The following is a 14,924-nucleotide window of genomic DNA, read 5'->3' as shown; positions in this document are numbered from 1 at the left end:
GTGACATTATCTTCAAAGAAGGTAAATAACTTCAAGGCTCAAGAACTATCATCTACTAATCCAATATTATACGTTGACCGTCTAGAGTGTGTGTCACTGTGCGTAAATTAGCACAAACACATGCTCCCGAGAAAACTTATTACTGTGCTCCTCTTATGCGGCACGAGCAAATTTCCATCATAATTGTTGTTGTTGTTGTGGTCTTCAGTCCTGAGACTGGTTTGATGCAGCTCTCCATGCTACTCTATCCTGTGCAAGCTTCTTCATCTACCAATACTTACTGAAGCCTACATCCTTCTGAATCTGTTTAGTGTACTCATCTCTTGGTCTTCCTCTACCATTTTTACCATCCACGCTGCCTCCCAATACTAAATTGGTGATCCCTTGATGCCTCAAAACATGTCCTACCAACCGATCCCTTCTTCTTGTCAAGTTGTGCCACAAACTCCTCTTCTCCCCAACCCTATTCAATACTTCCTCATTAGTTATGTGATGTACCCATCTAATCTTCAGCATTATGCTGTAGCACTACATTTTAAAAGCTTCTATTCTCTTCTTGTCTAAACTATTTATCGTCCATGCTTCACTTCCGTACATGGCTACACTGCATACAAATACTTTCAGAAATGACTTTCTGACACTTAAAACTATACTTGATGTTAATAAATTTCTCTTCTTCAGAAACGCTTTCCTTGCCATTGCCAGTCTACATTTTATATCCTCTCTATTTCGACCATCATCAGTTATTTTGTTCTCCAAACAGCAAAACTCCTTTACTATTTTAAGTGTCTCATTTTCTAATCTAATTCCCTCAGCATCACCCAACTTAATTCGACTACATTCCATTATCTTCGTTTTGCTTTTGTTGATGTTCATCTTATATCCTCCCTTCAAGACACTGTCCATTCTGTTTAACTGCTCTTCCAAGTCCTTTGCTGTCTCTGAGAGAATTACAATGTCATCGGCGAACCTCAAAGTTCTTACTTCTTCTCCATGGATTTTAATACCTACTCCAAATTTTTCTTTTGTTTCCTTTATTGCTTGCTCAATATACAGATTGAATAGCATATGGGAGAGGCTACAACCCTGTCTCACTCCCTTCCCAACCACTGCCTCCCTTTCGTGTCCCTTGACTCTTACAACTGCCATCTGGTTTCTGTACAAATTGTAAATAGCCTTTCGCTCCCTGTATTTTACCCCGGAAACCTTCAGAATTTGAAAGAGAGTATTCTAGTCAACATTGTCAAAAGCTTTCTCTAAGTCTACAAATACTAGAAACATAGGTTTGCCTTTTCTTACTCTAGCTTCTAAGGTAAGTCGTAGGGTCAGTATTGCCTCACGTGTTCCCATATTTTTATGGAATCCAAACGGATCTTCCCCAAGGTCGGCTTCTACCAGTTTTTCCATTTGTCTGTAAATAATTCACATTAGTATTTTGCAGCTGTGACTTATTAAACTGATAGTTTGGTAATTTTCACATCTGTCAACACCTGCTTTCTTTGGGATTGGAATTATTATATTCTTCTTGAAGTCTGATGGTATTTCGCCTGTCTCATACATTTTGCTCACCAGATGGTAGAGTTTTGTCAGGACTGGCTCTCCTAAGGCTTTCAGTAGTTCTAATGGAATGTTGTCTACTCCCAGGGCCTTGTTTCGACTTAGGTTTTTCAGTGCTCTATCAAATTCTTCACGCAGTATCATATCTCCCATTTCATCTTCATCTACATCCTCTTCCATTTCCATAATATTGTACTCAAGAACATCGCCCTTGTATAGTCCCTCAATATACTCCTTCCACCTTTCTGCTTTTCCTTCTTTGCTTAGAACTGGGTTTCCATCTGAGCCCTTGATATTCCATCATAATTATTATTCTTAAAATTATTAGTAATCAGTAGACCTCCTCCAGCATCACGCAGCAGCTGCCAGACGCCTGCCCTGGAGGGCTGCAGTTCAGGCCACAGGTGGTAAAGCTGCCCAATCTAATTTGACACTGATAGTATCTATGCACCACAATCCACCACTTGCAGGGACAAGTTCCTGCACTGGAGGCTGGCAACTGCTGCAAGAGTTCCTGTCTCCTTCCATCTGCACTGCTGGCTCCTTATGCACACAGCAGTAAAGCAGAAAGTAGGCCACATGTGCTGTGTCTGTTAACACGGGAGTCAACAACCCTGTGTGCATCAACACAGCTGACAGAAAGCTAAAAACAGCAACCACTCATCATGGACCAACCTACCCACAGTGAGAGAGGAGTGGTAACCAAGCAGTGATGCTGCAATTGTAGTTCCATGGGTTAAAATAAAAGAACTAATCTTTGAACTTGTTTATTTGAGCTGCTGATGGCTTACCACCTCTTCATACCTACCTCCGGTACCCACTTTCACACTTAAGTGGACAATGAATCTCCTGTCCAAGTCGACAGCTCTGAATTCTGTGTAACTGCGAGGAAAAGCAAAGTTTCTCACCACATATAACGTCCTGAATTTTACTGTTTCCTCATAATTTATAATAGTTGTAAATCCATCAGACTCAAAAATTGGTAACCCTCAGGAGAGAACTTAAAAATCTGTAATTTCTGCCCAGCCCTACAGCTTTCTTAGTGTAATTTGCTGTTGACAGGCAGGGGTATCATGGAGAAACTAGATCCAGAATCAAAAATTGTAATCATCCCCAAACAAGAGAGCCCAGTAGTGTTTACTGCTTCCACAAATAGTGTGACACTAGCAAATTTCCCAAACGAACAACATTCTCTTGTTTGTTTTGATCCAAGAGTACATCAATCATTCAATATCTGAAATATTGCTTACCTGTAAGGATTGCAATTTTATGAGGTGGCTGCCATGAAACCTCAACCATGTATTTGTCTCAGGATGTTATATCAAAGGTCATTTTGTGGGATTTTTAATGCCAGAAAACATGCCTATTACCCTCATCTTGTAGACAAAGACCTCCACATACCTGAAGTAGGGTCAGATTATTGGCAAATGAGTGATTTCTTCTGAACCCACACTGGAAGTAGTGATTAGATTCCTAGATTCCAAGACCCACAGTAAGCAATAGTCTCGTCGTGCACTCCAGTGTCTCCCTGATGCTTCCACATTGCATTAGCTACTTGGGTTTGTGCAATCATTCTTTGGTTTGATAAGAGAGACTATGATTGTCTCCTCCACCAGTTGAGTGCTCTCTTTTGGGCCAAATAAAGTAGAAGAGTATGAAAAGCTGTTCTTTAGATGAAGGTAGCCCGGAAGTTCCTTAGTATTTTCTGTCACAATATCTGATCCTGGCAATGTACCATGAACCTCTGATAAGACCTATTCTGACTCACATAGCAATAAGGCAGTTGCAGTCCTCTGTATTTTCTGGATTACTACTGAGACAGTGCCTCTCAGATGACTTTTGCTGGTGAAGGTGTGTTAGTTCCAGGCTCACAGCTGATATTATTCTGTGGCAGTTCTGGGCAATTGTAGTCTTTGAGAACACCATTATGCATTAAAACTACTGCTGGAATTTTCTTTTTTTATCATTGATTCTCCTCAATGACTCACATTTCTGCAATCTATGTGAGACTGTCGATAGAGTTTATGGAGTCCGAAGACTGCAAGAGGATTGCTGGAATCTGCCAAGACGCCCATCTAGTCCTGTACTCCAAGTGGCACTCATCGTTCCACAAAGGGACTTCATGGCACATTCCACATATCTTTACATTCTGTTTCAATATGGAAGCTATCTGTCAAACCATGTTTCTTCCTCCTAGTGCTCCTTTTTGGTGAAATAGTTTGGATTGGGGAAGTGGTGATGAAGTAGGATGGACTTGTCAGTTTATTTATGTAGAAGTGAGGATTCATTGAGTAATAATAATAATCATCCTCATCGTTGTCCCCAACACATAGAATTTGTTTCATCACTTGTTTCCTGATTTTTTTTTTCTTTCACATATACCAAATTGTACCAACTCAAAACGGACAGCATATTTACAAATACTTCAGAGAATAAACATGAAGTGACTGCTTCATGGACACCTTTCTGCCTCTTCCAGGAGCTGCCTTTTCATTATAAGTAGTGATCATACAATCATATCTCTCTGACTTCTGTAACAATAGATGGGGTTGGTATATAGGGTCTTAGTTTGTGTGTGTTCCAGAAGTAGTAGTGAAGTGAACATTAAAATGAAAGCAGCAGTTTTCTGTAGTTCACCATTCTTCATTACACACACCATTTCTGTGAAAGCTGCCATTTTCCATTCAATTTGCAATTTACTTGTTCGCTATCATCATGGGCCCACAGCTTACACCTCTGCTGAAGGTGAGTGCTTTGCTTTTCCACTACTATTACATATTGGCTTATATTCTTTATCTACAGTACTGTGGTCCCTAGGTGTACTGCAGCATTTTTATTGGTGTTGTTTCACAACAGTTTGATGATTTTAATATTATCTACAATATTTTAAAAGGTCTGTGGATATAGTATGGGGACATGATCTCCGTTCCCTCATTGTAAAATACAAGTGTTCTGGCATTATTGGGCCTTGTTACCATCACTGCACTTTTATAACTTCATTTCCACAGGACAATTTCGTCTGTCTCTAGGATTCGAGATTGTCAGTGTTTCCAGCAGACTCCATGAAGGGTTTCACAACATTCTAGTACACACATTTTGACCCGAGAAGAGTACCACAAGCCCATGCAAGCAAGTGACTCAGAGCTAGTCCACTTATAACTGTTTCACTTCAACAGCTATCCATCCTGTCACACTTATGATACTATGTTCCAACATGGTGTTGCATGGTGGTCACTGAAGCATTTTCAGAACATACAGGTATAGGGTATTGATGGCACTCACTGGTCTTCACCTCAGGAACAACATGCCCGACAAACAGCTCACTGACTATGCTAATCATATGGTAAAATTGAGGGGGCATGCGGAATCATCAAATGCCATTTAAAGGTGACCATTACTCTCTTAGTTCCCTCAGACAGACTTCCGAGTCTGAGGCTTCAGCAGACATGTCATCGTCACCACATACAGCCTGCTAGCGACTGCTTTTCCTGAATAGTGATCCACAGAAATAACATGTGGCACATTTTGAAATTGAGGTTTTCTTTACAAAGGTTTATGTAATACTTGCAGCATGACAGATGAAGCTAAAATCCCATATCTATGACAAACAACACTCCACTGCCATGATGGGGAATGGTTGCTGAAGCACATCCAGAGCTTACAACGAACTCTTACAGCCCCCCCTCTACAAGGCTCCCAGATTCAATCAGAGATTTACCTAGCCTAGGCAGACCAAATTCCACAAGACTCTCACCATATGACACAATACAGGAGGCATGTGATGCTTGCAAAATTTTGATGTGCAGTACTCAAAACAATTTAATGTTCGTGACTATGTCAAAGACTTTTCTTATGTAAATAATGGCAAATCTTGGAAAATGAGAGAAAGTTGTGTGAAAAACATTTCATATCTATTGCCAAAAATCATAACAGGAAACAAACCTAATGATAATATTCCAATCCATTCATTATTTCAAATTTTCTTTACCTGCACACTGTCCATCCTTGAAAAAACAGCTAGTGGTAAAAAATATGGACTATCACCATAAAGCCAAGAAACTGAAGCCATAAAGCATAACAGGAAACAAACCTAATGATAATGTTCCAATCCATTCATTATTTCAAATTTTCCTTACCTGCACACTGTCCATCCTTGAAAAAACTGCTGGTGGTAAAAAATATGGACTATCACCATAAAGCCAAGAAACTGAAGGAAGTCCTTTAGGAACTAGTTTTTCATATATTTCTTCCATTGGCCCATCACTTCCTGATACTCGGTCCATTGGTAGATATTGAAAATCACACAAATCTGTCACAGCATTAAGTATATGAGTAATAGAATGTATCACGAAAAAAACTGAATATTGGTCTATTTTAACTTATTGCATGATGAGCAACAATTAAACAAGAAAAGCTCTTTAAACATTTATTTTTGGTGATGGAAAACAACATACTTGCAAATCTAAAAGTTGTTCTGATTCGCCCCAGAACAGAAACATGAGACACAACTACAGAATCTTGATCTGCTGGCTTGACATCTTTGTCACTATTCAATTCATTGTCAGGACAGGTCTTCCTCTTTTTCTTTCTCTTTACCACAAACTTCAGTAATAATGATGATGATTTATGTCTGTCACCACACGCAGGTTTGCAGTACATATCATCAGGTCTAAATCTCAGTTCGAGCCTTCTGTTCTTCTGTGAATATGCCTAAACAGATAATACGAGTTATGATCAGAAATTAGATAAGAATTATTAAGCTATAACCAGTATGTCTACAAAGTATATAAGTGAACAGCCCAAGTAAAAGACTACAATGTGATGTCACTGCGAGGAAGAGCACAGATGCATGTTTCTATCACCAGATATTGGTCTGGAATATATCATATCCTAAAGATAGTACACTGAAGGCTTCTGAAGTGTATGACAGCAGTTCATAAAATTATAATTTTTAAGTCAGTCATTGCAATGTGCCATTTTACATACCTCTTTCTTTTCATTCTCTTATGCTGCCAAGAAAAGGCAATATGGCTACCACAAAATATTAATTAAAATTTTTGTCCATATGCTGATTAGTTTTTTCCTTCCTGTTACACTTACCTCCCATTTGAATAAACCCTGCCCCATATGGCACCTACCTTTAAATGACATTCCTAACATCCACAAATTAAATTTTTTTCAAATTGTTAAATTTTCTTATGATTTTGACAAGTACTTACATTTAAATTTATATTAATTACTTGAATAAAACATATTAATGTTCCACAATAATATTTATTAGTTCATTATGAACCTGTCTTTGGGTACCAAGCCATTGTCAGATAATTCATAGCCATTGTCAGATAATTCATAGATTTACAAAGATGTATGAGCATTTATGACTATGTCAATACAAAACATAAGCATGATGTAATACCTAAAGAGACACTGAACAAATAAATCTTATATTATAATATATATTCAAATATCAAAAATATTTGAGTGCATTAAACAATAGAGATCTACAAGTGAATAATGGCACAGGCTACTATGTCGTATGGACAAACCGGTGAATGTGACGAACAGATCAAATAAAGAAAAGGGAAAGAACTACATCCGTGTACGGAATGTGGGCATGGCACCATTGTAACAAGCTTATTAGCTAATGGTGAGAGGAATAATAATTGGCTGCTACTTTACTAAGGATGAGTAATGGAACTGTGTTTGGTCATTAAGGACCAGATCAGGATTCCTTGATTGGTGTTTATTAATGGCCAGAATTTCAAGTTATGTTAGTTTTCTCCCATTAGTTCCTTTATGGAAAACATTACATTTCACACCATATGAATGACATTCTTTCAGACCATGTTCAGCAAAGATGGAATCTTTCTTTCTCCATCTCCTTTAGTGCCCAGTCAGTCTAGTAGTTACAGCCCTACCAGATTGGCCCACTTATAATTTGGCGCACAGATTGCTGGAAACTTTGTAGATTCTACTGTTCTAATGGTGGGATCTTATCTTTACCATAAAAGGGAAAGTGTGCAACCACATTCTATATTTTTATACTCCCTCAGCCCCCAAATTTCTGTTCATGTTGCAACTGGACTGCTGGAAGAATGACTGTAGCTAAGCCTCCATGTGAGGTGTAATACCTCTGATTTTACCTTTATTGTCTTTTTCGAGAGATGGGTGTAAGAAGAAGTAATATATTAGTTGATTCTTCTAGGAACATACACTCTTGAAATTTTAACAGCAAGTCATGTAGCAATGCAGAGTACCTATCTTGTAGCCTGTCACTGGAGTTGACTGAAGCCGCCTGGTAGAATTTTGTGCAGAGCATAACATAATCATAGCTAACGCTTGGTTCAAGAATCATAAAAGAAGGTTGTATACATGGAAGAATCCTGGAGACACTAGCAGGTATCAGATATATTATATAATGGTAAGACACAGATTTAGGAACCAGGTTTTAAATTGTAAGACATTTCCAGGGGCAGATGTGGACTCTGACCACAATCTATTGCTTATGAACTGTAGATTAAAACTGAAGAAACTGCAAAAAGGTGGGAAATTACGGTGATGGGACCTGGATAAACTGACTAAACCAGAGGATGTACAGAGTTTCAGGGAGAGCATAAGGGAACAATTGACAGGGATGCGGGAAAGAAATACAGTAGAAGAAGAATGGGTAGCTCTGAGGGATGAAGTAGTGAAGGCAGTGGAGGATCAAGTAGGTAAAAAGATGAGGGCTAGTAGAAATCCTTGGGTAATGGAAGAAATATTGAATTTAATTGATGAAAGGAGAAAATACAAACACACAGTAAATGAAACAGGCAAAAAGGAATACAAACATCTCAAAAATGAGATTGACAGGAAGTGCAAAATGGCTAAAGGACAAATGTAAGGATGTAGAGGCTTATCTCACTAGGGGTAAGATAGATACTGCCTACAGGAAAATTAAAGACGCCTTTGGAGAAAAGAGAACCACTTGTATGAATATCAAGAGCTCAGGTGGAAACCCAGTTCTAAGCAAAGAAGGGAAAGCAGAAAGGTGGAAGGAGTATATAGAGGGTCTATACAAGGGCGATGTACTTGAGGAAAATATTATGGAAATGAAAGAGGATGTAGATGAAGATGAAATGGGCGATACGATACTGCATGAAGAGTTGGACAGAGCACTGAAAGACCTGAGTCGAAACAAGGCCACGGGAGCAGACAACGTTCCATTAGAACTACAGACAGCTTTGAGAGAGCCAGTCATGACAAAACTCTACCATCTGGTGAGTAAGACACATGAGACAGGAGAAATACCCTCAGACTTTAAGAAGAATATATTAATTCTAATCCCAAAGAAAGCAGGTGTTGACAGATGTGAAAATTACTAAACTATCAGTTTAATAAGTCACAGCTGCAAAATACTAAGGCGAATTCTTCACAGACGAATGGAAAAACTGGTAGAAGCCGACCCCGGGGAAGATCAGTTTGGATTCCGTAGAAATGTTGGAACACGTGAGGCAATACTGACCCTACGACTTATATTAGAAAATAGATTAACGAAAGGCAAACCTACGTTTCTAGCATCTGTAGTCTTAGAGAAAGCTTTTGACAATGTTGACTGGAATACTCTCTTTCAAATTCTAAAGGCGGAAGGGGTAAAATACAGAGAGCGAAAGGCTGTTTACAATTTGTACAGAAAGCAGATGGCAATTATAAGAGGCGAGGGCATGAAAGGGAAGCAGTGGTTTGAAAGGGAGTGAGACAGTGTTGTAGGCTCTCCCCAATGTCATTCAATCTGTATATTGAGCAAGAAGTGAAGGAAACAAAACAAAAACTTGGAGTAGGTATTAAAATTTATGGAGAAGATATAAAAACTTTGAGGTTCGCCAATGACATTGTCAGAGACAGCAAAGGACTTGGAAGAGCAGTTGAACGGAATGGACAGTGTCTTGAAGGGAGGATATAAGATGAACATCAAACAAAAGCAAAATGAGGATAATGGAATGTAGTCGAATTAAGTCGGGTGATGCTGAGGGAATTAGATTAGGAAATGAGACACTTAAAGTGTCTTGCGGAGCAAAATAACTGATGATGGTTGAAGTAGAGAGGATATAAAATGTAGACTGGCAATGGCAAGGAAAGCGTTTCTGAATAAGAAAAATTAGTTAACATCAAGTATAGATTTAAGTGCCAGGAAGTCATTTCTGAAAGTATTTGTATAGAGTGTAGCCATGTATGGAAGTGAAACATGGGACAACAAGTAGTTTGGACCAGAAGAGAATAGAAGCTCTCGAAACATGGTGCTACAGAAGAATACTGAAGATTAGATGGGTAGATCACATAACTAATGAGGAGGTATTGAAGAGAATTGGTGAGAAGAGTTTGTGGCACAACTTGCCAAGAAGAAGGGACCGGTTGGTAGGACATGTTCTGAGGCATCAAGGGACCACAAATTTAGCATTGGAGGGCAGCATGAAGGGTAAAAATCTTAGAGGGAGACCAAGAAATGAATACACTAAGCAGATTCAGCAGGACGTAAAGTGCAGAAGTAGTGGGAGATGAATGAACTTGCACAGGATAGAGTAGCATGGAGAGCTGCATCAAACCAGTCTCAGGAATGAAGACAACAACAACAACAACATTGTCAATCCACTTTGAAACATTCTGTATGAATAATCATAGATGTTTAATGGTTCTGACTGTTTCCAGTTATTTTTTTGCAATCATACAATAACGGATCTTTCTTTCCGTTTATGTGCACTATTTTCTTTTGCTGACATTGAAGGTCGGCAGCTAATCCAGGCACTAGGCTTTGATCTTCTGCATTCTTCCTACATTTCACTACTGTTTCTAGTACTGCAACTTTCTGTATCATCAATTCATCCCCATTGGCGTGCAAGTCGCCAAAGTGGCATCAAATTGAAAGACTTGCACCCAGCAAACAGGCTACCCAACGAGAGGACCTAGTCACACAACATTTTATTTACTTCACCTACAAAAATCCAATGTTATCCACTAAGTCATTTATGTATAACGTGATAAATATTAGATGCCTAGCATCACCTTGGTATAAACCCAATATTATTTTATGTCTCAAGATTTCTTTTCATATAAAATGCAATGCTAAGATCAATTTCCTAAGAACTCAATCCAGTCACACAGCTGGTCTGATATTCAGCACGCTCGTATTTTTTTCATTATGTGGTAGTACGAGACCATATCTAATGCTTCCTGGAAACCAAGGAACATTGTCTCATGGGCAAACAAAGCAAACTGGGTTTCATGTGATCATTGCTTGCAGAACATTGTTTTCTACGGAGGAGATTTTCAGTTGCCAGTAATGTCATAATATTCAAGCACAAAACAAGTTCCAAATTTCTACAACAGAAAGGCATCAGCGATACAGGTTTACAGTTTTGTGCATCTGTTCAACAAATCATCTTGAAAATGGGAATGACCTGCACTTTTATCCAGTCACTAGGTACACTTCGTTCCAGCAGCAACCTGTGATATTCTGTGGCTAGAAGAGGAGTAAGTTCTATCAAATTCTCTATATAGGATAATATCAGTATCCCAACAGGTACAGTGGACTTTTCTGTGTGGAGTGGTCTCAGATAGTTTTCTATTGCTTGGTCACTTTTTTTTATATCTGTCATTTTGATGCTAATGTAGTGATTCAAAGGGACAACTGCGGAACAACCCTCCTCACTGACACAGTTTTGGAGAAAGGCTTTTAGCATCTCAGCCTTCTCTCTGTCAACTTCCAATATCATACCAGTAGTCACAATGCAATGACAACTGACTCTGATCTACTTACTAATTTAACATAAGAAATAAAGTTCTTAGGATTTTCTATTTTACCTTTGAATTTGTTCAGTTTTTACAAGTTTGTTACTGTTACACAGAGTAACCTACTGTTTTACTGGAAAAAGTAAAATTATATTTTTCCCCAAACTGAATGGAAAACGTATGACAAATGTTCTCATTTTCCACAGTTTTGTTTGTGGCCATTCTAATTTCATTATACTTCGTGAGTGCTTATAATGATATTCCCGATGAGTGGATCACTTAAGCACTGAAAAACATGTACTACTGATGAATCACCTCCCCCAGAGACTGTCACCAATAAGATAAAAATAACAATCCATCCCAGATTTTCCACAGTTAAAATAAAAATGGATGTATTTTCACGTGAAGAATTATTATGATTACAAAGTGAATTTGATTCAGCAACTTGAACTTGCAATTTGAACTTCAGCTACTTCCTAGCTATATTTACAGAAGAATCCCTTCTGGAATTCTAAAAATACTGGCCATAACTCTTCCATGTGATGAATTACACTCTGACTCCTCAATGCAAGACTGTTGGCTCGCACCCACTACTTTGACAACTGCTTCATTTCAGACACATAGCAAATGAGTATATTAAGTTAGTTGAATTATTTGTAAAATGGTTCAAACATTGTTAAGAAATTTGTTTTCATGTATGTTTCTGGTCACCATACAACATGTGTACCAACATTTTCCACAATCTTTTTAATAGTTACCTTAACATACATGTTTAGCAACTGATGACCCAATGCCTTATTGCGCACGCTCTCGAAGTTTCTCCCCCTCGGTAGAGTTCTGGAGTGTCCTTGAAGTGAAGAATACATAGGGAAATGACAAAAATGTGAAAATTCAATTATCCATTTGTTAATTGTTACAAATGGAGAGTAATTTAGATGGGAAAGAACTTCTATTGAAGGTACAAGCCCGACAACAAATGCTGCCAAAGAAAACAGTGTCTGTTCTTTTGAGACTGAAAAACAGGATTTTACATAAAGAGTCTCTACGGGACTAGATTTGATGATTGTAGAAACAACAACATATAAAAACGGTACAGATGACATGGATGTTATGCCTTATTCTCGATATATTAATTCTGCAGGTAAATGAAATGTCTTGTAGCTAAGGCCTCCTGTCAGGTAAACCGTTCGCCTGGTGCAGGTCTTTCGATTTGACGCCACTTCGGCCACCAGCGCGTCGATGAGGATGAAATGATGATGATTAGGACAACACAACACCCAGTCCCTGGGCGGAGAAAATCTCCAACCTAGCCGAGAATCGAAGCCAGGACCTTAGGATTGACATTTCATCACACTGACCACTCAGCTACCGGGGCCGGACTGCATGTAAATGTAACCATACAACATTGTAACTCCTGACAAAATGAAATTGTGCTAATTTATAGATCAAACTGCAAAAGTGCCCGGGTATTCCCTGATGATGCCTATCCACTACAAATAAAGAGAACAGTAAAGATGTTGAAATGAATGCTGACAAAATCTGAATAAAGTACAACTGTAACTTTGTTTGATTGGGCTAAAGTCTTCCTAAGCTCCTAGAAGAAGCTGGATCTCATTCTACAATAGGTTTGATCACAAGTTGACCTATAGAGGCACCTTTAGAGCTGTTCAATTCCTTAGCACAACACCATCACAGTGGTACCAAAGACCTTCTCAACTAATAAAATGAATATCACATTACAGAAGCAATGTTTTATATAATTACTCAAAGGCGCCAGCTCAAAACTACATATAGAATATAAGATTTGGACAATGTTTCTAAACTTATAGTACATCAAATTGCTAGAGTAAAATCAAACATACAAGCGACGCCAAACTCTCAGTGTCGCACAAAAATTCATTTCTTTACGACCAATGACAGATTTTAGCTGTTTTTTATTCATTTGTCTTCAAGATCTAATAACGCAATTCTGATTGTAATATTTGCCAGCTATAGTTAATGATAAAAAATTTAATTGTCTTTAGCTGGTAGTCATTACCAGTTCACTTGGACGATAAAGATCTTGAATTACCACTATACACATTTTTCTGCAACGTTAGAGTACAGATCCAATGCATATATCCAATACAAACAATTGATAAAATAATGTACCGTATTCCTCAAACAAAGAATGAATAATGCAAACAAGGAACTTCGTCTATATGATACACTTACGCTAGAAATATTTTGTATTCCGCCCAAAGTTTTCAGCATATTATCAACATTTTGGACAACGCCAGGGTATTCGACGGATATAAACGTCTTCTCAAAGTTAACTTCCTTCACTACGTCAACTGCTGTAAGGTTTTCTGTAACCATGATTTCAAACGTGAATTATGTCAATTAACCGCAACCACACTTACGAGCTTTTACATGAGAACTTCTACATTAGAGAAACAAACATACCGCCCCTATGCATGTTTACATTTAACTCAACAAAGATACTAGTTGTCACAGCGATGCCACTTGTGATAAAATGATCACAAAGATAACAAGCATAGAAACGTAATCGATTACGTAATTCCGAATTCGTGCCAGGCCACTGATGCCGAACTATCGAACTGCTACTACTAGACTACAGACCCGCAAACGCACAAAGAGAAGTGGAGATCAGGTTTGGATCTTTGACATCAGCGTTTCGTGTATTTAGGAAACTACTGTTTTCAAGAAAATGTAGAAATTGTTACCACAACAGGCCATTAACTTCAAACTTCTTGAGAGAGGAAACTCCACTTCAGAGCCACTGTAGTAGCCTCAAGGAACATTTAACACAGACACAAGTGATAGAAATGTTATTCGTGGATCATGGAGGTCCGCAACCCAAAATGGTATTGGGATGGAGAATTTGCAACATAAGCAATGGAGGTCAGCTTTAGAAACAAAATAAGTACGGAATGAGTTTTATGAAGTACAGCACGTCACATGAAGGACGTGTTTCTTGTCAATAGAAATAATGGCGTGTGCAGAGCAAGAGGAAATACGGATTCTTATAATGTAAGGAAACTGAAACTCTCAATTAGAAACATTTTGTGTACGTAATCTACGAATAAATATCATATTTTCGTGGGTCACTGAGACTGAGAGTAACAGGACTTAGCGACCGAGGTTACAGTCCTTCCTATGCAGTATCGCGTTGTGTCGAGCTCGCTTTGTGCGTGTGTGTGTGTGTGTGTGTGTGTGTGTGTGTGTGTGTGTGTGTGTGTGTGTGTGTTTATTTACATCACAGCTGTCAAAACATTTCTCCCGTTAGCTGCCAGAGGCGCTGATTTATTTGTATTGGGAATGCACTTATTCCTAGACTCCTAGACCTATTATCTATTGGTTTTCAAGGCTATATTAGAGTTATTTTGGTATCACAAGAGAAGATTCCACATTTTCGTAAAACTTCTCCAAAGCGGACGACTCTTAATAAGCTTCCGTCTCTGTGCCACGCAGTTAAGCTTGTTCATTCCCTGTACAAGTGTTGATATTTCGACACGTGCAGGTTAGAATGTTGGACAAAGGATAAAGCAGGTATCATGCCAACTGGTGACCCCAAAGTAGCTCAGGGAACTCAAGCTTTC

At 38.5% G+C, this 14,924-nt stretch overlaps 1 protein-coding gene across 2 annotated transcripts in view; it reads right to left on the bottom strand.

Annotated features, from left to right (window-relative positions):
- LOC126272867 (general transcription factor 3C polypeptide 5) overlaps positions 1 to 13,935 on the bottom strand; it is a 55,299-nt gene extending 41,364 nt beyond the window's left edge. The window contains exons 1-4 of one of the 2 annotated variants that reach the window (XM_049976085.1): positions 13,768 to 13,935; positions 13,537 to 13,670; positions 6,012 to 6,267; positions 5,694 to 5,866 (exon numbers count right to left, since the gene is read on the bottom strand). In XM_049976085.1, coding sequence (XP_049832042.1) covers positions 5,694 to 5,866; positions 6,012 to 6,267; positions 13,537 to 13,670; positions 13,768 to 13,780 — 576 coding nt within the window. In that variant the 5' untranslated portion in view covers positions 13,781 to 13,935. Of the gene's footprint in view, positions 1 to 5,693; positions 5,867 to 6,011; positions 6,268 to 12,080; positions 12,164 to 13,536; positions 13,671 to 13,767 lie in introns of those variants that run through there. The other variant, XM_049976086.1, reaches the window with a different exon arrangement.
- Positions 13,936 to 14,924: the final 989 nt, after the last annotated feature.

The sequence above is a fragment of the Schistocerca gregaria genome, chromosome 5 (genome assembly GCF_023897955.1).
Source record: "Schistocerca gregaria isolate iqSchGreg1 chromosome 5, iqSchGreg1.2, whole genome shotgun sequence".
NCBI lineage: Eukaryota > Metazoa > Arthropoda > Insecta > Orthoptera > Acrididae > Schistocerca > Schistocerca gregaria.
This window is presented reverse-complemented; position numbering and strand designations above follow the sequence as displayed.